The 25,551-nt window shown below is 45.8% G+C and overlaps 1 protein-coding gene across 6 annotated transcripts in view; it reads right to left on the reverse strand.

The window, feature by feature from the left end:
• Positions 1-564: 564 nt before the first annotated feature.
• Positions 565-25,551, reverse strand: part of MYOF (myoferlin) — a 151,311-nt gene continuing 126,324 nt past the window's right edge. For 5 of the 6 annotated variants that reach the window (XM_045438241.1, XM_045438239.1, XM_045438237.1 and 2 more), the window contains 14 exons: positions 24,029-24,154; positions 21,780-21,935; positions 21,224-21,315; positions 18,081-18,251; positions 17,370-17,518; positions 15,239-15,378; positions 13,032-13,120; positions 12,860-12,955; positions 8,975-9,116; positions 6,383-6,482; positions 5,030-5,220; positions 3,065-3,174; positions 2,538-2,685; positions 565-1,129 (listed from right to left, as the gene is read on the reverse strand). In XM_045438241.1, coding sequence (XP_045294197.1) covers positions 1,091-1,129; positions 2,538-2,685; positions 3,065-3,174; positions 5,030-5,220; positions 6,383-6,482; positions 8,975-9,116; positions 12,860-12,955; positions 13,032-13,120; positions 15,239-15,378; positions 17,370-17,518; positions 18,081-18,251; positions 21,224-21,315; positions 21,780-21,935; positions 24,029-24,154 — 1,749 coding nt within the window. In that variant the 3' untranslated portion in view covers positions 565-1,090. Of the gene's footprint in view, positions 1,130-2,537; positions 2,686-3,064; positions 3,175-5,029; positions 5,221-6,382; positions 6,483-8,974; positions 9,117-12,859; positions 12,956-13,031; positions 13,121-15,238; positions 15,379-17,369; positions 17,519-18,080; positions 18,252-21,223; positions 21,316-21,779; positions 21,936-24,028; positions 24,155-25,551 lie in introns of those variants that run through there. The other variant, XR_006701606.1, reaches the window with a different exon arrangement.

The raw sequence follows: 25,551 nt of genomic DNA on the forward strand, positions 1-25,551 counted from the left end.
CTTTGTGCCTCAATTTCTTCAACTGTAAAATGGAGTTGATGTTATCTACCTTTATAGGATTATCTGGAGGATTAAATGAGTTAATAAACATAAAGCATGTGAAACAATGCTGTGCACAGAGTGAGGACTTCTTTTTTTAATTAAAAAAATTTTTTTTAATGTTTTATCTATTTTTGAGAGCAATAGAGACAGAGCATGAGCAAGGGAGGAGCAGAGAGAGAGGGAGACACAGAATCCGAAGCAGGCTCCAGGCTCCGAGCTGTCAGCACAGAGCCCGACGCGGGGCTCGAACTCACGAACCGTGAGATCATGACATGCCGAAGTCGGACACGTAACTGACTAAGCCACCGAGGCGCCCCCAGAGTGAGTACTTCTGATAACTGTTAGCTTTTGTGATTTATTATATTAGCCTCAGTTTGGCCCACTGGCTAGGATTTGGCAACACACATATATAAAAGGTTTACAGCCAAGTGGGATGCTGTGGCCTTCCATCTGCTGAGACCCAGAGGACTGGAAACTGCGTCCTTCCCAACTCAGCCCACAGCTACAATAAACAGCTATGTGTCAAAGGTGAAATGTTTTTATTTGAGTCCATCACAGAGGTTGAATAGAGTCTCATGACATTCATCCGTATAAAATATCGTAACAATGGCTGCAGGCATAAATAAGAATTACTCTAGCTATGCTAAATATTTTATAACGCAGAGTCCTTTTTGTTGATTACAAATAAGCATATGAAGTTAAGGTGCAGAAATTTTTCCACTTTGATTTCAGCAGTTTCTAAAAATTGAATTATAAAATTAAGGACATGTAAAAATGATGCTTTTTTAAATGGAACCAGCCACCTTGAAAAATATCCTGAAAAACATGGTTAAAACTTTTTAATATTTCACAAGATAAGAAAATAAAAATGTTGCTTGTTGGCCTGACTTTCCAGGACCTAGACCCTCCGGGAACTGATGGCCTCGGTGAAGTAATGTGACAAGTCACGGCGATGTTGTCTCAGACACAAAATCACTCTTGGTTTTGGTCCGTAACAGAGACAGGATTCCCTCATCGCTGGATGACTTGAAAAGAACCTTTGCTTTCATTATGCATTTGGCCTCACAATCTTCATTGACAAATAGTTCTGAAAAGGAAACAAAAATGTTAAAAAATGTGTATATTTTAAGTCAGGGCTTCTCAACATTGGCACTACCAACATTTAGAACTGCGTGATTCTTTATTGCTGGGGACTGCCCTGTGCATCGCAAGATGTGCAGCTTTCCTGGCCTCTGTCTGCCTGATGCCAGGGGCATACGGGCACCCCTAGGTGTGACAACCAAAATGCCCCTAGACATTGCCAAACATCCTCCTGAGGGCAAAATTGCCCCCAGTAGGGAACCACTTGTTTAAGTCAATAAAATCTAAATCAGTAAAAATAACTGAGGAGTTTTTTTTAAAATGGTCAAGACAGATTGGACTACTTATAACTAGAAAATAGTGTGTGTGTGCATTAACAAACAGAAAGTATTATACTGGGAAAAAATAGAGACTTAAAATCTCTGCTGTTGGGGTTGTGACTATGCCGCCCTACACAAAAACAGCTGTGTTATTACTAATATGAATCGAAGTAAGGGTCTTTAAATGCCTGGACTATCCCTTCTCCACTTGGCAAAATGGGCTTTAGTGCCCCCTCCTTGGTGAAACCATCCTCAGCAATGAGGTCCTATGATAATCTGGTCATATGTCCATAATAGCTCGCCTTTCATAGTAATTGACTTGTTCCTATGTCTACTTGTCCTCAGGCCATGAACTGCTCATGGGCAGAAATCATGCCTTGGTCATCTCGACATCCCAATTCCTAGCCTATAGTAGATGTTCAATAAATTCCTTGAATGAAAGAATGGAGGTACTACTTCTAGGCACACTGGCAAACCTCCCATTTAGACTCCCATTTATGACTGAGGTGGTTAAAGAAAACTTAAGGGACAGGTTATGTGATGCAGGCCTTAAAGAACAAATAAGAAAGTTTCGACAGACACGACACAGGCAAGCGAATAGCATTGGCAAAGGCATCCTGTCAGGTAAGGGCAATACCTGCTGGGGGTTGGGGGAACTAGCTAGTTTGAGTGAAGTTCAAGATTAGTGTAGACCTACAATGAGCCCATACTGGGGGGAGTCTGTGAATGCTAGGATAAGGAGTTAGCCTACAGGATGGTTTGGACCAAGGAAGTGTGAAGGCAGGAAGATCAGTCAGAAATGCTGGCTATTGTCCTGGTACATACTGCTAAAGGTCTGAGGGGTTTCTCCTAGAATTCTTGAAACCAAAAGTTTTTTCTTCCAACCAGGAAGTTCTGCCTGTAATTATGAAACCCTAAGAATGTCATGCTTATCACAACACGCATTACTGCAAAATTTCCACATGTTGAAGGGCTGCGACACCACAACCACGAAGTAGGTCAGTCTGCTGAAGAGCAACCAAGGCCAGACCCAAGTTAGATGACAGACTGTGATTCACACACAAAACGCCAAGACGAGAGGCCAAGGACTCGCACCGGTAAGGAGTACAGGAGCACGGCCACGAAGAGCAGCAGGATCAGCAGGATCAGCAGGCCAATGATCACCCACTTAAATCGGCGCCAGACGATGAACTTCATGGTCTTACACGGGTTGGTGAACCACAGGAAGGAGGTTTCTGGCCGGCTGCGTTGCAAAGAAATGGTTTTACCTACCCAGTTCAGGTGGGACAGGAATTTTACCTCAGAACCTAACACAGTTTAGAGAATAACTAATAACATTTATAAAGTCAAGAAAAGATATTATTCCCCTTAGTTGGCTGAGAAAGATTCTTTAACATTTTGTAGCCTCCTAAGATGCTGAAGATACTCTGCACTTTGGTTTCGTGGGAAGGGACAAGGGTTAAAATGAAGCCAGATCACCGGGCGCTTCCATCCCCCACCCCCATTAAGTACAAAATTAAGACAACAGTGAATCCAGTCCGTTAAGCGCATTGGAAGGGGGGCTTTTCAGACTGCAGGTGTTTGGGGATCAGACGTTGTGAAGAACAAAGAGGGCCTCTCACTTTGGTGGGTCCAGCTTGGGGTTCATGTTGGGTTCATCCCGTCCCTTCCCGGCTGGCCTCTCGTCTGCCTCCTTCTCATTGAGGATTTCCAACGTCATCTCCACTTTCCCCTTCAGTAAAGCAGAACAGGTTAAACACATGACATCACGTTTCACAAATATTTTCACTTCAACCCAAGGAGTATTCCCTGAGCAATGATTTTTATTCTTGTAAAACAATCCTTAGATTGCCTTAAATTTTCCTCAAGAGATTTCATCGCATTTCCTCTTCCATGTGTTTCTGAACCGACTCCTTGTGGGAAACTGAGAGGAAAAATTGCTTTCCCTCCCCGCAGTCCCTGCTTTTCATTCTCTGTACCCCATCATCTAACTCTCTCATAGCCATCTCCTTGCCTTCTCACACACTACCCTTCGTAACTTTATTTGGACCCAGATTAACCTAAATACTGCTGATACCAATATCTAATACTTCTTGAGCATTAACTGTAGGCTCCCAGAGAGTCTGCATACTTCCTGCTTAACCATAGTAGCCCCACTGCTTGGAGCAGGGCTGACACTTCATGGGTACTCGATGCACACTAGCTGAATATATGAATGAATGAGTGAACGAATGAATGCTGCCTTCGTGTTTATACAGGTTCCTAAGTGATGCACTGGATGCTGTTTAAGCCTTCTACGTGGATAATCTCATGTAAGGCTCACAGCAACCCTATACAGCAGGTACTGCTATTTCCTTCATGTGCCCCCAAGGACACTGAAGCCGAAAGACATCTAGAAAGTTGCCCACTTTTATGGCCAGGCTCGTAATGGGCTTTCTAGGACCCCAGAATGCCCACTTGGTCACGGCAGCCTAAGAACCCCCAACCCCAGCACTTGGTTAGGGGGTGGAGCCAAATGACTCCTATGCTAATGAGTCGGACAAAATGAGGTGTCTGCCCGCAGCAAGTTGCTACATCTCTCCAAGCCCGTTTTGGGGGCTTTTGTTTTTGTTTTACTTAGTTCAGCAATATTTTTTATTCTTTTGTTTGATAAAGAAAACTTTAAAAAAATTTTAACTGAAGTATAGTTGACCTATAATATTATATCCAAGCCTGTTTTTTAAATCTACAATTTGGAGATAATGTCTAGAACGAAATGAGATTCTGTGTAAATTACTCTGTAGAAAACAGATAAGTGGTTTCCTGGGCCAGGGGTGGAGGAGATAGTAGGCTGCAAAGGGCACAAGGAAACTTCTGGAGCAGTGGGAATGTTCTGGATCCTTGATTCTGGTGGTGGCTTCTTAAGTGTCTATATCAGTCAAAACACATGGAATTGTGCACTCTAAATGGGTGTGGTTGATTTTATGTAAATTATACCTCAAAGTTATTTTTAAAAACAAGATTTGAGCATAAAGCAGTCGCTTAGCATGTTGTCTGGCTCATCATCAGTGATCTAAAATGTTAGCTGTTATAAGAATGACAATAATACATGATGAAATAGGTAGTTTTTGGTGACCTGGCATGGTAACCCAGACTTCTGCTTCTCTACCACAATCTATCTTGAATTCTCCAAATTGTAAGTTATGGCCTTCTTGTTCAGTGGATGTCAGGGCTCCCTGCTTCTTCCACCTTTTTAAAATTTACTTTTTTTTAAACAAGAGTTTGAGTTTGAAGTTCCCTTTCCTGTACTGAATTGTACTGGAACTCTGGATAAATTAGCCTTCTCAGGGAAGGAGGGTCCTAAAGAAATATGGTGCAACCACTTGGACTCTCAGCTTTCTACCATTCCAATCCCTCCACTTTCCACGCAACCCCAAACATACACTCACGGCATCTACCACCTTCTCTTGTAATCCCAGTACAAACCATTCCTGTAGCTTAAAGCCCCATCAATGTAACACTTCTTTATCTGGAGTAAATCGATTGATAGAGGGCAAAGCCTGAATGATGAAAGAAACAAATGACCCCGAATTGGGAAATACTCATACAGCCATCACACGGGAGCCATCTTTATCCGCAAAGCATGGCCACCATCCTTTCATGGACTTCTGCTCAAACAGTGAGGCAGTTTTTGCTTTAAGGGGGTTCATGGCTTTGAGGTCTGGAACCATGTCCAAATTGCATTTCTCTGATGATTTTGCTGGAATGATGGTGTGGTGCAAATCAAGTTCCAGGAAACCTAGCCAAGGAAACAATTAAATCCACATAAGCTTCCACGGATCAGCCGTTGTTCACAAGTGAACACAATGTTCTTGTCGGAGGAGAGGCACACAATGATCTTGAGCAGGTGATGGGTGAGTTAGAGAAAGGGATCCTGGTAGACATTTAAAATTCCTTCCAGATAGGATGGAAAGTGGTAGAGAAATGTCTACCCACCACTCTGCATCTCACAGAGGTTGACACAGTTTATTTCTCAAAGACACAAACATAAACTGAGCTCTTCTACAAGCTCAAAATAATTAAACATCTATAGACTAGACTAGATTAGACTAGACTAGACTAGACTAGACATCCACTGAATGCAAATTTGAAATTTGCTCATAGTGGTCTCAAGCTGCCCTGAACAGAGGCACTGTGAGTGGTCAGGCTCTTTGTGCTGGTTTAGGAGTCATACCTTGCTGACAGGTGAACACTGAAGCTTTACCTTCAACTGAGTGGGGAGTGTAAATTGTTTGGGGGAAGGGCCAGAGAACCCCAGGGAAGGCAAAAGCCTGTATTTAAAGAGGGGGAGGAAAAAACAGAGCTGGCCAACCAGGCAGACCCCGGGCCTGGGAAAGTAGAAATCAGAAGAGCATTATGTACTGGGGGTGGGGGTGGGGAGCATGTGTGCCAAGAAAGGGAACATGGTGGTGGTGGGGGGGTTGTTTAGTAAGTGCCTTTAACCACAGAGGAGGATGGACCTGGGGGAAGGAACAATGGCTGATGACATTAGGGAACCTCAGTAATCTTGGAGAGCAGCATGGAGGAGGGAGCCAATTCCGAGGTGCTGAGGAGGTAGAGTGGGTAGTTTGGAAGTGGAGGCAGGGGTGTGGGATCCCCTTGTGAAGACAGGATTTGTGTCTTCATGGCAAGACAGGAGCTGGTGCAAGAGCCTCCTCAGGGGCCCTTGAGAGTAGATGGGGCCTGCAGAAAAGGGTGACGTTCACTGCACGAAATTCTCGGAGGACCTGGGACAGAAGACAGGCAGCCCACACCACCCAGGGGACATCCAGGCATGAGTGTGCCCCAACCCTTAATTACCCACAGTATTGGAGATTTGAATAATTGATTCCAAATTTTAATTGATTTCACTAAATCAAAGTAAAATTTCTTAGAGAACAGTATCCAAATGTAAGTCCTACCCAAATAGTCATCCAGAGAAAACTTGTCATTATCCCATATCTGAATGATCAGCCTGGGTGGGACCCGAAATTCAGTTTGGTCAATACTCCAGAAATGCTCCTAAAATGACAAGATAAACAGAAAAACCAAATGACACCACTGAACTCTGAAACCTTCCCTTTGGGCCCCTCGAGACCCCAGTATCAGGGCATGGGGCTTTTTCGCTCCTTTGCATCCCACCTCTAACACCCCTTTCCCTTGCCCTCACCCCTCTACCCCATGGTATGGAGGGCAGCCGGTCTCTCCCGGAAGTCTCAAGGCCACCAGCTGGGTGACAAAAAGGTTGCCCCAGGCAATCCCCAAACAGAAGGTTTCCTGCCTGCCATGTTCCTATCAGCGTGACTTCCTGCTGCCATTCCTGGGGTTTGGGGAGTGATTATTTCTGCTTCCCCACCCCGAGACCACTAGGCCAGCTCAGACTAACAGCCAGGCTGTCCGAAGCCAGCCCACAATATCACCCACTGGGGTGTCACATTTGCTCGGTGACCTTCTTCCCACCCCATGTGGGTATCTGAGCACATCATTTCACATGATGGTGAGGAGACTGGGACCCAGCTTTCTCCCTTTTCTCAGTGCAGGTTTAAAATGTCCTGACATTTTTGGCTTTTGACAATACTGCTGTTTGTTACACGCTGTGGTCAACCAAGACCCCCGGATTCCTCGTTCTAAAGCTGGGTGGAGGGAGGACTGGGTAAGGCCCTCTAAGTTCTCACCTCTGGTCTCTGCCTCTGCCCAAACAATATTAGCCAACCACAATAACACCTCCACAGCCTAATCACACCTACGTAATGGGAATCCCCCAGTGATTCATGAATTCGAAGAAAAGATGGTTGGATTATTTCTTGTTTTTCAGATGACATTCCATGAATGTTGCCCTTTGCAGGGCTCAGGGGGCCTGGCTCTGAGGGGCTAGGAAGCTCGTCCTGGCCCCACTGACTGTCCTGTGTGGGGTCAGGCTCCAGGTGACACTCAGGGCGCTGAGGGGTCCAGCAGTAGATGTGGGTAAGTAAGAAAGGCCTACTTGACCCTAAGTCCCTCCCCTTCTCGCCAATCTGCCTCACCATCTGGAAGTGTGCAGGATTTGACATCTGGTTGAACCAGTAGGTCTCTAGACAGTGCCCTTTGGAGGCATTTCTCTCACCAGGCACAGAAAAACGCTCCCCACAGTGTCAGCACTGAGCAGGGCCAGCAGAGGGACGGGTCTGGTTATATGGGACATGACGAAGATGCATTTTGATCCGGTGTGGGGAGAGAAGGTGAGCAGGCAGAGCTAGGAAAAGTTTATAGAATGTGAGGGACAGGAATGGGACAGGGGACCCATAAAAGACATCTGTTATTATTGCCTGCCCAGACCTCAGGCCTCCTTTTTGGAGAAAAAAAAAAAAAGCATCCAGATTTTCCTTGGGGACTGTCCTGCAGTTCGGGAAGAACTAACTCTATTCCTAACCCCAGAACCAGTCAGAGCACTGCATCCCCAGGCCACATTGGTTGGTTCAGGGATGGGAACGTGACCCCAAACAGGCAGAGGCACTGAGGCCCAATTCCAGAACTCTGGTTGGCGCCATTGGGGATTAGTTCTTCTCTTTCTGCTGAGGTTTCTGGGAGGGCAGGAGGTGGCTGGGGCTGCTGGCAGCCATCTTGCCTCCACCAGAGAAGGAGGGCCACAGGAGAGGGCAGAGAGAGAGAGGTGGAGAAAGTGAGAACAATTTCTAAAGACATCAGTTCAACTTGGGATCCAGGCATTCCTAAGCCAGCCATCCCTGGACGTTTTAGTAATGTGAACCAATAAATCAGTTTTTTGGTATAAGCCAGTTTGAGTTGAGTTCTGTAACTAGAGTCTTATCATTAAGACCACGAGGGCCCTGAACCCTCAGGGAAGTGCTTCTGAGGGAGGTAAAACAGATGCTGGGTTTTAATAAAGAAGGTAAAAGGAAAATTTCACCTACTTAAAATTTTTTTAATGTTTATTTACTTTGAGAGAGAGAGAGACAGCAGAGAGAAAGCGGGGGAGGGGTAGAGAGGGAGACAGAATCTGAAGCAGGCTCCAGGCTCTGAGCTGTCAGCACAGAGCCTTCCACGGGTCCCAAACCCACGAACTGTGAGATCATGACCTGAGCCGAAGTCGGATGCTTAACTGACTGAGCCTCCCAGGCACCCCTAAATTACACCTACTTTAATATTTCACCTGTTTGGTTAACGAGTCAAACAGTTCTGCTTATCGCGGGAAGAAATCAGTCTCCCTGTGGTATAAAAACACACTTAGGTGGTTGCCTATATTAATACAAGACCCCCGGATCTACCCTTTGCTAGATCTTTCACCCTGCTGCCAACATGTTAGGGAAGGACAGTTGTGTTCCAGATACTTCCTAATTGCACAAATAGCTGTCCTGGCTTTGTGAGCCTGGGCAAGTATCTGCACCTCTGTGGGTCCCAGGTTCCCTGTCTGTATCACAAGAGAGCTGGACCCATGACCCCTAAGGGGCTGAGCAGCTCCTACATGCCCTGTATCTGTCCATGACACCCACTTCCCATGTGCCTATTTCAGAACTCACTTTTTTAGCAATGATACAGAGTTGTTCAGCTGGGAGGTAGTCAAACGGGAAAACAAATCTCCAGTTAAAATTCCCTTCACCATCCAAGGACCTGTAATGGACATCTGTTTTCTGTTTGTTTTCTTCACTGCCAGGAATCCAGCTGAAAAGCAGAAGCAAACAGACTTAGCTTCACGGGATTGACAGGTAATCTAGCCACAAAACTGTGCAGTGATTAAGGAAGTGAAGGGCAGAAGAAATTAATGCACTTTTCTTGGGCGGGTTCCAGTTATCTGCGGAGCTGGGGGTGATTTATTAAGGGGAGGCGCTCTGTTGCATCCAACACAGGTTGTAGCCAAATAAAATATAATTCCCCTAAAACCAAAAGCAGGAAACCCTTTAGACTTCAGTTAACAGGGATAAGGTGACATTTTCTGGAAAATATCAACAACTTCTATTTTGGGAACGCTGAGGCTTGCTGGCTATGCTGCTGGTCTTTATAACTATAACTCATCAGTGTCTGTCATCACTGCTGATAGGCTTAATGAATATGAGTTAGTTCAAAATTTTAGCATTTCCTCTTCCATATTTCATTTAAGCAAACAAAACAGGCATGACTCAAGTAATCTTACAGCTTCCTTTTTTTATTATTCTTAAATGCACTATGATCACATTAACGAGACTAGCAAGGGAGACGTAAGCCAAGTTATTTCCATCTGCATATCTACGAAAATTCACTTCCATAAACAATTTAACATCTTAACTTTTGACATTGGAAAAGTTTCCTTTGCCTTGTGCCTGGCATGTAGTAGGTCCAGTGAAGGAATAAATGCATGAATGAATAAATGAATGAACACACGAGGGAGGAAACTGTTGTCATATCTGCCGGCTGTTGGGAGGGTGTGTGTTTTAGGAACCATGGGAATGCTGGAGGTTAGCCTGGTAAAGGGGTAGAATGCATGGTTCTGCAGGCTGACGGCACCTAGAATCACAGTGGAATCGACCGTGCAGTTTTTAAAAAATACTGATGCCTGGATCCCACAGATAGAGATTCTCAGTAGGAGGCAGGCCTGGCTATGAAATCTGGGCTTCATCTCCCATCTGTAAAATGTGGTTAACAATCTGTGCTCCCTTCACTTGGTCGACATGGGGACAGAAGGAAAGATCATGGCTTAGAAGGGCCAGAACGGGAAGAGGGATATCCTTAACTGTGTTACGGATCATCTGCTGTGAACCAGTACTAATTAGCATGCCTTGTTTTATTCTTCCCAACAATTGCATAACTATCTCCATTTTTACAGATGAGAAAACTGAGGTTCAGAGAGAATAGATAACTTCCACAAGGTCATACGGCCAGCAACAGACAGAATTAAGTCCTAATTAAGAATTATGAAGCCTTTGTTGGTCTGACTCCAAAGTCCAGGCCTGTCACTCTGCCTCAAAGGACCATGGAGACTAGAAGGTCACGTAAGGTCACGTGCTAACATTAGATCCTATTATTAGTAGTGGTATTACTAATATCATTCAACTACAATAGTTGTAGTTTTTGCTAGTTAATTAACTGACTAGCTAGATGAGTTGAAAGATTCCTCTTTTTCACTTTTAAGGTTTTAAATTAACTTGCTGAACAGAGTCCACACTCTTTGGCTAGGATGTCAATGGCTTCACTTCCTGATAATATCCTGAAAGTGCTCCCGTCTTCCTTCCCCAGACCGCTTACCCTCTGAAGCTCTTCCCGCTCTTTTTTTTTCCTGAATCTTTTCACATTTAGTTTTTTTAAAAAAAATTTTTTAACGTTTATTTATTTTTGAGACAGAGAGAGACAGAGCATGAATGGGGGAGGGTCAGAGAGAGGGAGACACAGAATCTGAAACAGGCTCCAGGCTCTGAGCTGTCAGCACAGAGCCCGACGCGGGGCTCGAACTCACGGACCGCGAGATCATGACCTGAGCCGAAGTTGGACGCTTAACCGACGGAGCCACCCAGGTGCCCCTCACATTTAGTTTTAAATAGGAATCTTTTCACATTTTTTACTTTAAAACAAGTTGAACTACTCCATGTATTTGTGTGCATATGCGTATAACTTTGTGTATAACACCCACATGTGCACGGTGCTAGGCATGCTATTTACACATAATTCATCTTTTCACATATAGTATTTGGATTTTAATTGCAAATAGGACATGGTACTTTTGGTTGTGCTTTTATTCTTTGATTAGAAGAGTTTTCTCTCAGTCCAGTATTACCTGAGTTTGTTTCTGTGATTTGAGAAAACAATGCTTATGAGAGTCAAATAAATTTGCATATATATATATAATTAGCTAGGATTAGTTTTCCTTGGGGAATGGTAATAAGTTTCTGAAATGAGAAAGAATAATGAAGAACTTGATGAAACATTCCTTGTTTACAGTGAGCCCAAATGATAGTAATTATGTCTTCAACAAAGTTTTGACTGAGGGCCACTTGGGATCGTAAGGGAAACTTTGTTATCACTTTATGAATGCATTAAATTTCAACAAATCTTATCTTTCACATATCAAAGAACCAAACCTGGTCTATGTGGAATAGTAGTAATACTAGTAATAGTATTATAGTAGTAATAGTAGTATATTACTAGTAGTAATAGTAAGTAACACTTACACAGGGTGATAGTTCATTTTTTGTGTCAATGTGACTGGTCACAGGGTGCCCAGATTAAACGTGATTCTGAGTGTGTCTGTGAGGGTGTTTCTGCATGAGGTAGAATCTGAACTGGTGGACTCGGTGAAGTAGATTTCCCTCCCCCATGTGGGTGGGCCTTGTGCAATCTGTTGAGGGCCTGAAGAGAGCAAAAGGCAGAGGAAGGACTCATCCTAAACTATACCACGGGCTTTGCTGGGTCTCCAGCTTACGGATGGCAGAATCACTTCTTAGCCTCCATTATCATGCACGCCAATTCCTAATTATAAATCCCTCTCTCTCTGCCTCCCCCTCCTCCCTCTATACACACACACACTCACTCTCTCTTGCTCTCTACGTGTTCTGTTTCTCTGGAGAACCCTAAGACACCCAGTGTTTACTATCTGCCAGACACTGTCCTAAATGCTTTGAATAACTCAATGTTCTGAATATCCCAGAGAAGTGGGTTCTATCATTATATCTGCCTTTTACGATGGGAAACAGTGAGTTTACTAACTTGCTCAGCTGGTAGGAAAAGTACCAGGATTTCAATCCAGGTAGTTTGGCTCCAGAGTCTGGCATTTTAATCATCTATGCCATTCTGTACTCAACATCTTTGATCCAGGGCATAACATGAAACTAACATCAACATGGACTATTTGGAATTGAATGATACGAGTAACAGAATCATGAACAGCTATGACACTTCACATGTTGGATGCAGGCATCCCATAAATGCTGGTAGAATCAATGATTTTTTTTGAAATATGCTAATGTTTCCTCTTTCCCCTGGACTTTAGCTGCTGGTAGTAAAATATATACAAAGTGAAATTTAACAAGCCTTACTTGTGTTTCTAGGGCTAGTTACTCAAGGTATCAAAAGGAATAAAAATGAACTGACTAAAAAGAATGACTAAAGAGCTGACTAAAAGAATGACTAAAAGGAAATAATAAGTCGGCTTAGTAAACTTAACCCATTTTCTTAAAAGAGAAATGTAGAACTGCTTATCAGTTCCTATAGTTTACTAGATTGCTCATAAACAAGATCCACAGAGATTCCTCTTCTCTTTCTGTTCTCTCTCCCTTTGTCCTGCTGGAGTTTCCTGAGCAGATTGCATTAATGGAATAGAAGAACTTCAAATAACCAAGGATCCTAGAATGGACACCTTTCATAATGATGACTCATGAAGGAGAGCATCTGTTTCGTTCCTTGAGTCTGTCAGAGGCAAACTAGCATGCTAAACTTACCCTTTGACATAGATGTCACTCATTTCCTCTCCTGTGATGCTTTTTTCATCCAAGAGAACATCCTTGGTATTCCAGATGATCACACGCAGGTAGTACCTGAAAGGAGCACATTTTGAAGGTGATTTTGCACCCAGACCCCAGTCCGATAGAGCAGGGTCTCATGGTTACTTACTTTTTGGCTTTCCGGGGGGTGATGTTGAAAGGAGGGCCTGGTGGTCCCAAACTCTTGGGGAAAACATCCACCCACATCTGAAGTTTCCCCTAAATCATTTAAAAATGAAAAGAGAAATTAAGTTATATGATGAGCGGCGAAGCCTATAGCTTTCTTTCATGTCTTCTAGGTGAAACTGTTTCTTTGGGCCTGCTAACTATTAGTCCATATGGAAGGCAAAAAGAGTAGAAGTAGGAGAGCGAACCAAGATAAATCATCTATCTTCAATGGCATTTAGGGCACCCACTTCCCACTCTCACCAGAAACCTCTGATGACTGCATGCGCCCACTCTATCATCGTCTGAGTGTTCCCTGGTTAATGAAGGGGCTTCATATCACTAACACCGCCCCCCCCCACCCCAAACATGCTCACATACCCTCTTACAATGACTTAAAGTTGAGTCCCTCACTCAGAACTCTATTCGTCACATTGCCTACTTGCTATCAATCCCAGTTTTGTAACATCCAAGGGTTTCTCCACTTACCTCCGGATAGAAAATCAAAGTAATGTAAAATGGTATTTAATTTGTTAAAGAAGGACTTACAACGTGGCACGTTCAGAGTAAAGACCCAAACAACGACAAGAACATTACTGTTCCCCAAAGTTGAGGACTCCCTGCTATTGGCTGGCTAGTGCCCACCACCTGGGAGGAGGCTCGCAAGAAGGGGGAGGCTGAAAGCCCAACTGACCCTTGTGGTGCCATCTTGGTGAGGTCCGGAGCAGGTCTTCCCCTGCCACAGACCAGGTCCATCTATCTGACTAGAATGTTCTTCCAGATGGGCTAGGGGTACCATTAACAAACTATATCAACCCCATGAAGCAACTTAAATTTCACAAACTGATTTCAGATGTTTTGTTGACTCTGCCTTCAGACTGGTCTATAAAAGGTTTACCAAGGAAACTAGACTGGCTTCCTAATACGCTATGATCAAAATGACTTAACTGGAACTCTTAAAAAGGATATATTTTCCTACAATCCTGGCTCTCTTCTAACTAACCTCTAGGGTTCAAGGTTCTATAATACATCAAGCGTGATGCAGAACATGAGGCATTTGGGTGTCTCCTAAGACCCAGCTATAGTCTGTCCAGTTTGGTAGGTAAAAGGGATTGAGGGAGGGGTGTAGGGGAGATGTGGATTGTAATTTGTAATTACAAATTTGTAATTTCTTAAGACTTTATTTAAGGTGTGGGAGGAGAGAGAAGAGGAGGAATGGGCTCTTTGGGGGAAGGAATAATAAGAAAAGGAAGAAATGAAAATGTAGAACAGAATAAAAGCAAGAAGTGAGTGACAAACTAGTAAGCCCAGGGCACCTGCGGCCACTTTTTATAGATAAGCTTGTCCACAGTTGTGTGGGGTCAACATGATTTGCATCCATTAGATTAGTATTTCTTAAAGTGTGATTTCCTGGCCACCTGCATTAGGACCCCTCCAGGTACTTGTTAAAACTCAGATTCCAGCCACCCCAGACCTACTGAATCCAAATCTCCCAAGCACATCCCAGGAGGCTTCCTTGTAACAAGCTTCCACCCAGATCATCCTGTCATTTGCCATGTCTCTCCTGGTTTCTCTGGAAACTGTTCCCCAGCTGCCGGAAACTAATTCTCCCGCATCATTATGCATGTGGTCCTGTGATGAGCCATCTTGTGCACTGAGCCCAGCTTCCTCCCTGGCAATTTGGTCTCAGAGAGTACCGCCTCACCCAGGTAGGGCCAAGTACAGTGCTTCCCCGGACCCCACCTGCTTGGCTGCAGCTGAGTAGTCCAGTGGTGGAGAGTTGGGCCAAGTTGGGGCAACCAATCCTTTCCACATTTGGAAGTAGATTGGGGCTACATTATAACATGAAAACCTTAGAAACTCTTTACAATATTCCGATTCATAGGAAGGGGATCACAGGAAGTGCATAGAACAACAGAAACTCAGAGAGAGAAACAGGTAAGAGACAGGGAGAGATCCTGAGCCGTAGTCACCCTCCTGTCTGGATTTAGTGAGCTACCTGGAAATTCTGACAATTTATTTCCCCTTTGGGATAAAGCTAATCTGAGTTGCCCTTCTATTTCTTGTGTATCTAAAAGTGTCTGAAAGAGATAAAAGAGGCAAATCTGTGTCAGCTGTTGCCACTGCGTTTGGGATGTGGAGGATGGGTCTTTAGACGGAGCGTTCTTTTACCTGGGAAATGTTTGGCTGGAAGGTGCTATGCAAAGTCCTCGTTTCCACGTGCTCAGGGACCAGTCCCTGAGTCCTGAGGATGTGAAGGGCAAGACGCTCGTCGGGGGCCCCCAGGTGCTGGTGCAGAATTTTGTTGGCCTCTGGAATAGAAAGTGGCATTGAAACAGTTGCCCTGAGGGGCATGTATCCCTTCCAACCAGACTCTGCAAACTGGACAGGCAGGGCCAGTGTGTGAACTTTTGATTTGTGAAGGAGTCATTGATAGTAATAGCTCTTGACCATGGGCCCTACCCCAACCAGTCTCACACCTGACCTGTGGGCTGCCAACACCAAAGGGGCCAGAACATACCAGAATGTGTAAGTAAGAGCAGCCTGTATCTACTTTTCTGGCAGAGGCTCACAGCCAGATTCTGTTTCTCAGCCTCCCTTGCTGTTAGGTGTGGACACACAACCTAGTTTGGCTAGAATGTAACACAGGTAGAAGTGACACATGTGTCACTTCTAGATGGGGCACAATAAAGCCCTCTCGTGAAAGATACTCTATGTGCTGTTGCCTTTTGGATGCAGAAGAAACAGCAACCTTAGGTGCCCACGTTGAAGAATGGCAGAGCTGCAAAACGCCAAGGGCTTGTTGCCTATCGGAATACCTGTTGTGAATTTCTGAGAAGTAAACTTCTATTGTGTTAAGCCGCCGACATTTGGAAGTTTAATTGTTATAGCAGCTAGCATTACTGTGGCATTTTAAAAACAGCCCTCAAATTCTCTGACACTTCTCCCATGAGAGGTTGGGTCTATGTCCTCTTCCTTTGAGTCCGGAGACATATCTGACCACTAAAGTGTGGAGAAAGAATGCTGTGCGACTTCTCAGGCTGGGCATACAAGGCCACGTGACTTGTGGTTGGTCCACTTGGGATGCTTGCTTTGAGGGAAGCCATCTGCCCTGGAACGAGCATGAGTATCTAGAGATTGCCCTTCTGGAAAGGCCTGAGTAGGTGCTCTGATCATTAGCCCCCGTCAAGAGCCAGCATCAACTGCCAGCCATGTGTGCGAGCCATCTTGGACATCCAGCTCCGTGGAGCCAGGATGCCTGTCGCCTGGCCCCTCCCCCGACACCTGACAGCAGCCAAGCACATGAGGTACTCAGGTGAGAACTGCCCAGTGGGTGAGCCCGTCCTGACCTGCAAAACTGGGAGCAAAACAAAATGGACCTTTTTCAGCTGCTAAGTTTTGGGGTGATTTGTTAGGTAACAATAGTAATTGGAATGATCGTTGTGACTGAGACAGTTTTGGGGGGAGTTGTTTGATTATCTGGGGGTACTCTTAACTATGAGGCCACGTTGCTTGCCAGTTAATTCCTTATCCCTTTTGCAGAAGTCCTTTTCAAATGGGAAGACAAAGCATAGTTTCTTGCAATGTCAGGAATAAACAGTGCAGGATCAGGAAGGCACCTTCACTCCTGTGTGTCTTTATTCAGCCTTCTCTGGGTATCCTGTGCACCCTTCAAGGCAAGCTCCACTGCCACCCCCTCTGGGAAGCCCTCCCTCCCTGCAACACCGTGAATAATGCCACAGCTCTTATGCTCTATTAAGCTTATTTCAGGCTTTGTCATAGCGCAGCTAGCTGGCTATGTGTCAGGACCGATTGTATTATAAATTACTGCTGGAGAAAGAGCAAGACCCCAAGCTCAGACGTGAGCCAGATGTGAACTCAGAAGAGTCCTCAAACAAACCCCCTGCATCCCCGAGCCTTCTCAGAGAAGGGCTGGAAGAATGGTGGAATAAGCCTGGAAGAGAAATTCTTGCACTACCATCTGAGCACTTTTGAGCTAAATTATGAGCTAATTATGCACTACATAGAAATTAGTTAATTACTAGAACTTTGTGTTCAAAGCTCCAGTGGCTATGACCTAAAAAGGTCAAGTGAAACCTAAGACAGACAAGAAAATGTGTACACTTTGACACTTGACAAGACAGCAAAACCCTGCTATAATGGGGCTTTTGTTAGATAGTCATGTGTGCGGAGTCGCCTGTGGTATAATTAGGGCACTGCTCTGCCCATCCCCCTCCCAAAGCAGACCCAGCAAAGTTGCTATACTTTGTAACCAGCTTGCAGCCTATGGTTTTGCACTTACCAAATTCATCCAAACTATAGTCTCGACCTCCATATCTGATTCTACTTCCATCTTCGGAAAGGATGGGTGGTGGGAAACCTTTGAATCTGGCTACATTTTGAAGCAACTGTGTTGGTCTCAACTGATCTCGCCAGGTATTTACTCCAGAACTGTGAATAACAGTCCACACTCAGAGTTATCACAGGGCAGAGAGGTTCTTCTTGGATTCATACACATATACTCCTATTTATTCTTACAGGCGTCCCCATGTAGTGACGGAGCAGGGAATGGGCTCTACCCTTTGGCTTTTGCCTAGAAATCTATTTCAGAGACCTAAAATCCGCAATTACTTTGGCCCCAGCCAGTTAATCCTTTTTCTCCCCCCTCAGTTTCATCCTCCATCAAAATGAGGGGTTTGACTGCAATCACTGTAATCGTAATAGGCAAGCTCATAAACCAGAAAACGCAAGCTGTACCTCATTAGATACTATAGAAAACACTTAGGGAAAGAGGGACATCACAAAATTGATCGGGGGGTGGGGTGGGCATTGCCCTGGACTTGGGCAATGCTGTGGCCCTATTCTCCCGAAGATAGTCCAGTTATTAAAAACAGTACATGTCTGAGTCAGAGTGGTTCAGTGAAGTCAGGCACAGAAGTAGGGACCCAAGCCTTCCCCAGGTATTGACGTTAGATGGGACAAATTGTCTACTTTTATGGCCAGGACAACTTACACACAGTATTGTTCAGGTATGCCGCAGTGGGACCCAAACCGGGAAAGGAATCGATTTTCCAGATCGATAATTGTTTCTCCCACCTTTTCGTCACGGGTAAAAGTGTCGTAATCGTAGACAGAAATTTTCAGATCTTTTTCTTGAGGTAAGTAGCAGCTGAGCTCATACATTCTAAATAAGCAAATGCAATGTTAGAATCTCCGTGATTCTATCCAGACCTCTCAAAAACAAAACAAACAAACAAATAAACAAAAACAAACAAAAAAAACCCAGGGCTCTGGGGCACCTGGGTGGCTCAGTCTGTTAAGCAACCTACTGTTGAGTCTGGCTCAGATCATGATCTCACAGTTCATGGGATCAAGCCCCGTGTCAGGCTCTGTACTGACAGTACGGAGCCTGCTTGGGATTCTCTTCCTGTCTCTCTCTGCCCCTCTCCCACACGTGCTCACATAGGCACGCTCTCTCACTCTCAAAATAAATAGATTAATTAACCCCCCACCCCCAAATCAAGGCTTTCTGCAGAGAGTCCCCAGGCAGTGACTGTGGCTGCTGGAGGAGGACATGGTGACTGGGACAGCCAGGTGGGTGGCAGTGGGTAGGAGCACTTGAGAAGCAGTACGTGTTAGAAGTAAGAATAATGCAACGTTACATGCTTGCTCAGGGGGAGAGCTCAGGTTTAAATACATATGTCTGAATCCTAACCCTGCTGCTTACTAGCTGTGGGACCCTAGGCCAGTTACTTTACCTCTCTGTGCTCAGTTTTCTCATCTGTAAAACAGCGACAGTAATACCTACCATCCCATGTTGTTATAAGGGTCAGGCAAAGAAATGTTTAGAAAGCACTTGGCATGACTGCATTGCTGAAAACCCAGTAGCTGTGATATTAAAAAAAAGAAAGAAAGGAAGAAAAGAAAACCACTTGTTTTGGAGTTCCTCTGGTCAAACTAAAGGCTTTGAGAAGTCCTGCATTATTATCTGTTTTCACTCAGGTGTCTTGGTTTGATGAAGGAATACTTTTTTTCTTGGAACACCAATTAACATTCTATAGAAGACACACATTCTGTTGAACATGACCTGGATGTTGCTATGATGTGATGGGAATATACTGAACGATGGCTGAGCACACAGGAAAGGTTGCCCCTTTCTGAATTCCTGTCCCAGAACCCCTGAGGGTCTCCGCTGAGAAGAAAGTCACCCCCTAAGAATCAGGCTAGGGACCAAGAGCCATCCACAGGCCTGCAGAGGCGGCATCTCCTTTGAGAGGGGACTCCACACACACACACACACACACCGGGCACAGATTGGCTGAGCACAGCCTGACAGCGTCGCTTCCTCCCGGGGGCGGGGGGGGCTCCAAGCAAGACTTTTCCTGCCACTTAATTAAGCCTGTGCTTGGCTCCTCAGAGACGCGCGATTCAGACAGGGCCGCCTTTCTCCCGTGAAAGCTGGCTTTCCCCTGCTTCCCTGTCTCCCTCACATGGAGCCCTCCTTCCTGCCCTGCGTGCCTTTTCCTGTCTAGACCTCAGGGCTGGATCAGCGGAAGAAAAGGAAAATGATCATATTGCCGTGCCAGAGGATTATTTCCATTCCCTGGCCCCGGCAGGCAGCTTTGCGGTGTGCGGCAGCGTGTGTGTATGTGTGTGTGTGTGCACATGCGTGCACAGGTGTGTGCACGCGTGTGCTCAGGAGCTGAGTGACAGTGCGGTCCTGTGTGCGTGTGTCACAAGGTGTGAGTGTGTGTGAGGGAGAACAGTGCGTGTGAACCTGAGAGACCGTGATGAAGACGGGCGTGTGTGCACACATACGGGCGCACACACGAGAGAGTGCATAAGGACGCGAACCAACAAACGAGTAGAAAAGAAGAGGATGGGCAACATAATAAAGCCAGAAATTAAAATATAGGCCACACATCAAACAAGAACAAAGTATTCTCCCGTTTGGCAAGGTTCTGGGAAAATAACACTTTTCATAAACGTTTTGTACAAAGACCATTTATTCTACAGGTGGTGGCTTTGCCATGAATATGAAGCATTACCAAGGGTGTTGGAAAAAAGCCTGGGGCTTGGTCAGGAATTCCTACCTAAATCTTGGCTCTGTCACGTACTAGCTCTGTCGACAGAGCTCTGGCACCATGCGCCTCCCCTGTAATGTGGGGCTGCTGACCTCTGCCCTGCCCTGCCCTGCTGATAGGCTGACCATGGAATGAGATGGTGGCAGCCACAGAGAGCCTCACGTGGATACCACACAGATGCTACGGTCATATGGCCTGGGTTCGAATCCTGACTCCACCTCTTGCCAGCTGGGCACATGAGACTCTTCCTCCCTGTGCCTCAGTTTCTTCTGTTGTCAAATGGGGATGAACAATAGCACCCCAGAGTTGTGAAGTTGAGATGTTTCATATAAATGGCTCCAGAGGGTGCGTGTACCCAGGAAAAGTTCAGCAGTTATTAGCTTTTATTAAATGTGGATGCAGCCGGTAGCTGAAAAATCCGGGTGCTGTTTAGAGGTGACTTGGATGTGCCCTCCCCTTGAGAAGGACCTCATCTCCTTGAAGAGATAGATCGGTGTAGCAGCCCAGAAACAAGTCTGATGTGGTAACGGTGGAGAAACTAATGCTTTTTTAAGAGTCTTCAGGAACAGAAGACGGAGGGGCATTTGGACCCCATCATTTTCTGCCCCCTCCTCAGTTTTGGTAACAGGCACATTAATACATTCACTGGACCAAAATGGTGGAATTAGAATGTCCCAGAGAACCAGCACAAACTGGATTCGGGGAGTGAGAACCAACACGTGGCTACAGGTGAGTCACTGCCCGTCCTTCTGGTCTGCTACCCACAAGCGTATTGGACTTCTGGGTCTTGTCCCCTCCCCCTTCCCGGGGCCCTGGCCCCCTTGACCTCCCAGGCTCAGAGCAGATCTCTCTAAGAGAAGCCCATCTTATGACTTGGCTTTATTTTCTTCATGGCGCTTTTCACTTGCATTTGTGACCTTACGTGTTTACTGCCTGCTCTGCTGACGAGAATATGTGTCTAGTTCCTAGTCACGGTCCCGGGGCCTAGAACAGAGCTGGGCACATGTCACATCCTTAACTGAAAAGCCGTGGAGAAACAAAGGACAGAGAAACGTTTAGAAATGTTCGTTACCTGCCGAAAACCGGGTTGAGGGTGTTGGGGATGTAGTGGTCTCGATCTTCAATTACTTTTTTGCCCAGTGTTATTTTTATATAAGGGTCACACTGTGGGGACAAAACAGATGGCATGCCGTGTCACCGTCGGGTGCAAGTTCAAGGCAGTTTCCAGGGCAGACCCAGGTAGCCTCCACACCCGCTCCCACACTGACGAAAAGGTGGCATCCGTGCCTCTGTTGAGGTCTGAGCAACATGGCCCTTGGTGCAACAGACCGCCAGCCGCCTTCGGAGAAGTGGTGAGGGGTGAAGGGGCGGCGGCAGGGAGGAGGCACCGCGCAAATCTCCTCGAGGTCACATTTGTAAAATGAGAAGCATGAACCAGAGGAACCAAAGCCCCTTCAAGCTTTCGGATAAATCCCCATTGGGACAGTCCTCCTGAATACATTGCTTGGATAGAGTATCTTTCCCCTAGTGAGATAACAGACGCCCCAAAAGAAAGAACATGACAATTATTGTGGCTGATGACTGTAATTATCTTGCTACAGGAGAAGGCCCCACACCCAAACTCTTACCAGGCCATTGTTGTCTTGGGGCTGGAGCTCTAAGCCTCGAACAATGTAAATCCTAACCGTGCATTCCTGTGGGACGCTGTCAGGTAATTCCCGAAACTGCCTGGGAGGGGCCGGCACGCTGGGGTCATCCGACAGGGAGTAGATTCTAAAGGAGCCCTAAGAGAGAGACACACAGATATCCTCACAAGGCCCCTGGTGACCCGGGCGGAGGACTCCTGCCTTCCCCTGCCACGTACATTCTGGAGCAGCCACAGGGGCTGCCTTTCGTGAAGGGAACAATGTCTATTACACTATACACGTTTCCAGTAGGGAAGGTAAAATGATGATAAAATAAGTATTTAACTGATTACAGAGAAGAAAGGGCAGGGCAGAAACAGGAAGACCAGGCACAAATCGAGGCCAGAGCTGGACCGGTATGGTGGCAAAGGAGGTGGTGAGGAGTAAAACCCTGCACATATTTTGAAGGTAGGAATCAAAGTGATTATTTTTTATTTTTTATTTTTATTTTTATTTAAAACAATTTTTTTAACGTTTATTTTTGAGAGAGAGAGAGAGAGAGAGAGAGAGAGACAGAGCACGAGTGGAGGAGGGGCAGAGAGAGGAGACACAGAATCCAAAGCAGGCTCCAGGCTCTGAGCTGTCAGCACAGAGCCCGACACAGGGCTCGAACTCACGAACTGTGAGATCGTGACCTGAGCCAAAGTCGGACGCTTAACCGACTGAGCCACCCAGGCGCCCCAAAAGTGATTATTTTTTAAACCGAGTAAAGTGCTATGGGTGATTTCCCTTTTCTGGTGTCACCCCTGTAAGCCCCCTCCCACCCCCCAGGCAAACTCCTGTTCATCCCTCAGGTCTCAACTAAAAAGTGTCTCTTCTTCCAGGAAAACTCCCTGATTGCCTCTGGGTTGGATGTGTCTTCTGCACTCACCCCTGCTGCACCACTGACCTCTGCATTGTGCTTGTTTACTTATTGTCTACATTCTTCATGAGACTGGGAGCTTCCTGAGGGTGGGGACTGGGTCTTGTTTATCACTCTGTCTCCAAGACCTAACACAGGGCCGGGCATGTCTATGGGCACCATAAATGTTTTTTGAACGAGTGAGCCATCAGGCCAGCTTGACAGGCCATACATCGTATCCTGAAATGAGCTTAATTAAGTACAAGAGAAAGCACTCAAGTTGGATTCCAAACATGTGGGTCTTGGTTCCAGCTACACTCATCCAGCAAAGCAGTGTGAAGTAATAAGCACTTACTACTATGTGTCGGGCATCAGGAACCCCAAAATGAACTCAAGGAACCCGGTCTGGCACAGGGATATTAGATAGGTTTGAATCTTAGGCCTTCTTTGATTGCTTGCTGGGAAGCCGCAGTGAGAAGGATGCCGAGAACATGGGTAGGGTAGGTAGGGTATAGTGTTCTGATCGATTAGCAATGTCTGCTGTTGGAAAGGGTTGGGAAGTAGCAGCACAGGTGCCTGGGATTTGCGGGCTGTGGTCGGAGGGAGGGGCGGTCACGAAAGCCGATACTCCCAGTGTGAAAGGTGCTTTAATGATGGCAGGAAGCAGACCTGTGGGAGCCCAGAGCGGGAGTGAGTCACTCTGCCAGAAGCAACCAGGGAACACTTCACAGAGAATGTGACACTTGAGCTGACCTTGAAAAGGATAAGTAGGAGTTTGTCAGACCACAGAGAGGGAAGGCAGAAGAGCCTGTCCCAAGGCTCCCAGTTGTGAGCAGACGAGATGTGTCTGGGGCCTGGGAGAGGTCCTCGAGCAGCAGCGCGCCAGGGCGAGGGAGCAGAGGAGCTCGGGGAAGGCCAGCTCCGCCTTAGGAAGGAGTTGGGACCTGAGCCATGGTGGAAACCTGACATCTTTTAGGAGTCAAGAAACATGATCATGTTGGGCTGCGTGGGGAATGGACTGGAGTAGGGCAGAAAGGTCAGGAAGTTGCCTGGTGGTCCTGCTGGAAGGCGGGAGGAGGCAGTGGGGGCAGGGAGCAGAAATGAGGTCTTGACGACGCTGAATCTGCAGGACTCAAGCTTGGATGGCACAGGCAGGATGACGGAAATGTACTGAGAACGGCTTTGAGGCTTCTGGCCCCCACCCCATGGCCCGTTTTCTTGTCACCACCTTGTAGCATCCTTCAGATGTCAGAGGACGTGTCCCTGCCCCAGAGGCTGGCTGTCCATTATCCTAGGTCTCTAAAGAAATTAAAGGTGGATTTGAAACAGAACAGAAACACATGTTGCTCACCTTAAATTCTCCTACCACAGAAGGATCTTCATTTTCATCGGATTTGCCTCGATACAGCTTGAAAGTATCCGAAAAGTCGGTCAGGCCACCGAATTCTGTTACATCCTCCAGTTCACAATCATATACCTGAAAACCATCAACAGCTTCTTAATTTCTCATTAAAATGCAGGTGGGGTCTCAACCAAAAAGACTGGCAATACCAAGTGGGCGTGAGGGTGTGGATGCAGCAACGGGAACCCTCACATCGCTGGCAGGAATGTAGAAGGGTACAACCACTTGGGGCAAACATCTGGCAGTTTCTTATTGAGTTAAATACCCAGTGACTCTATGATGCAGAGACTGCATTCCTAAGTGTTTATTAAGAAAAATGAAAACACGTCCACGTCCACATGATATGAGAAGGTCTGAAGCAGCTTCATCCTCAGGAGAATGGATACACAAATCGCAGTATATCCGTACAATGAACTGCCACTCAGCAATAAGAAGGGACAGAGTACCGATACACAGGATAGCGTGATGGATCCCAAAACAACTGTGTTGGGCTAAAAAAGCCAGACACACACAAAATACATCTGGTATAAGCCTATTTATATGGAGTGTAAAAACAGGCAAAAGCAGTCTATGGTGATAAACCAGATCAGCTGTCTCCAAGAGGGATGGGTGATGGTGGATAATTAGCTGGAAGGGGTGCACAGGAGCTCTCTGTGGTGATGGAAATGTTCTCTGCCTTGTTTTGGGGGGCAGTTTACATGTAGACGCATACAACTATCACAACCCATTGAATGGATTCCTTTATTGTACGTAAATTATACCTCCATAACAGAAACAGGAGAAGAGGAGGAACAAGAATGAGAATGAGGGAAGAAAGGAGGGAGGAAGGGAGGGTGGTTCGGGGACTGATCTACCTGACCAGTTTGATCATTTTTCCAAATTAGTGGTTCTTTACATGCTGGTGTTTCTTGAGCTGCACTGAGATGTTATGATAATAAGGTGAAAATATGTGGAGGTTTTACTACTTTGATGGGGAAAATCATTTTAATGGCTAGATATTTCTCATTTAAAATTTTTTTTCCTCCCATGCAATGTTCTGAAAACTTTAGCATTTGCTTCTACTTAAGCGCATTAATTATAGCCTGAAACATGGAATGAAGAATTGGAAACTCAAAACATTAAACCAGGAGATCACAGATAGCCAGATCTGCCTAGCTCAACAGTTCACCTTCCTCCTGGACACATGTGTCCATGGTTGTGATGGTATGTTATACCCATGTAACAGAATCAACTTTTCAGCTGGTGAAATGGATGCCTGTTTGGAGGACAGGCATGTTGACATTTCATACTGTTCTGTAAGAGCATGACTTTTAGGGTTCCTTGGGTTGAACTGGATAATTGTTGGCCTAATTAGTGTGGTGCCAACCCATTCCCAGCCCTCTGTCAGATGCCCCCAGCCCCAAAGTGGCAGTCACATAACCATAAATCAACAGCTGTCCTCAAGCTCCTGGAATCTTGGCAAAGCCAAAGCC

This window comes from Leopardus geoffroyi, chromosome D2, assembly GCF_018350155.1.
Source record: "Leopardus geoffroyi isolate Oge1 chromosome D2, O.geoffroyi_Oge1_pat1.0, whole genome shotgun sequence".
Taxonomy (NCBI): domain Eukaryota; kingdom Metazoa; phylum Chordata; class Mammalia; order Carnivora; family Felidae; genus Leopardus; species Leopardus geoffroyi.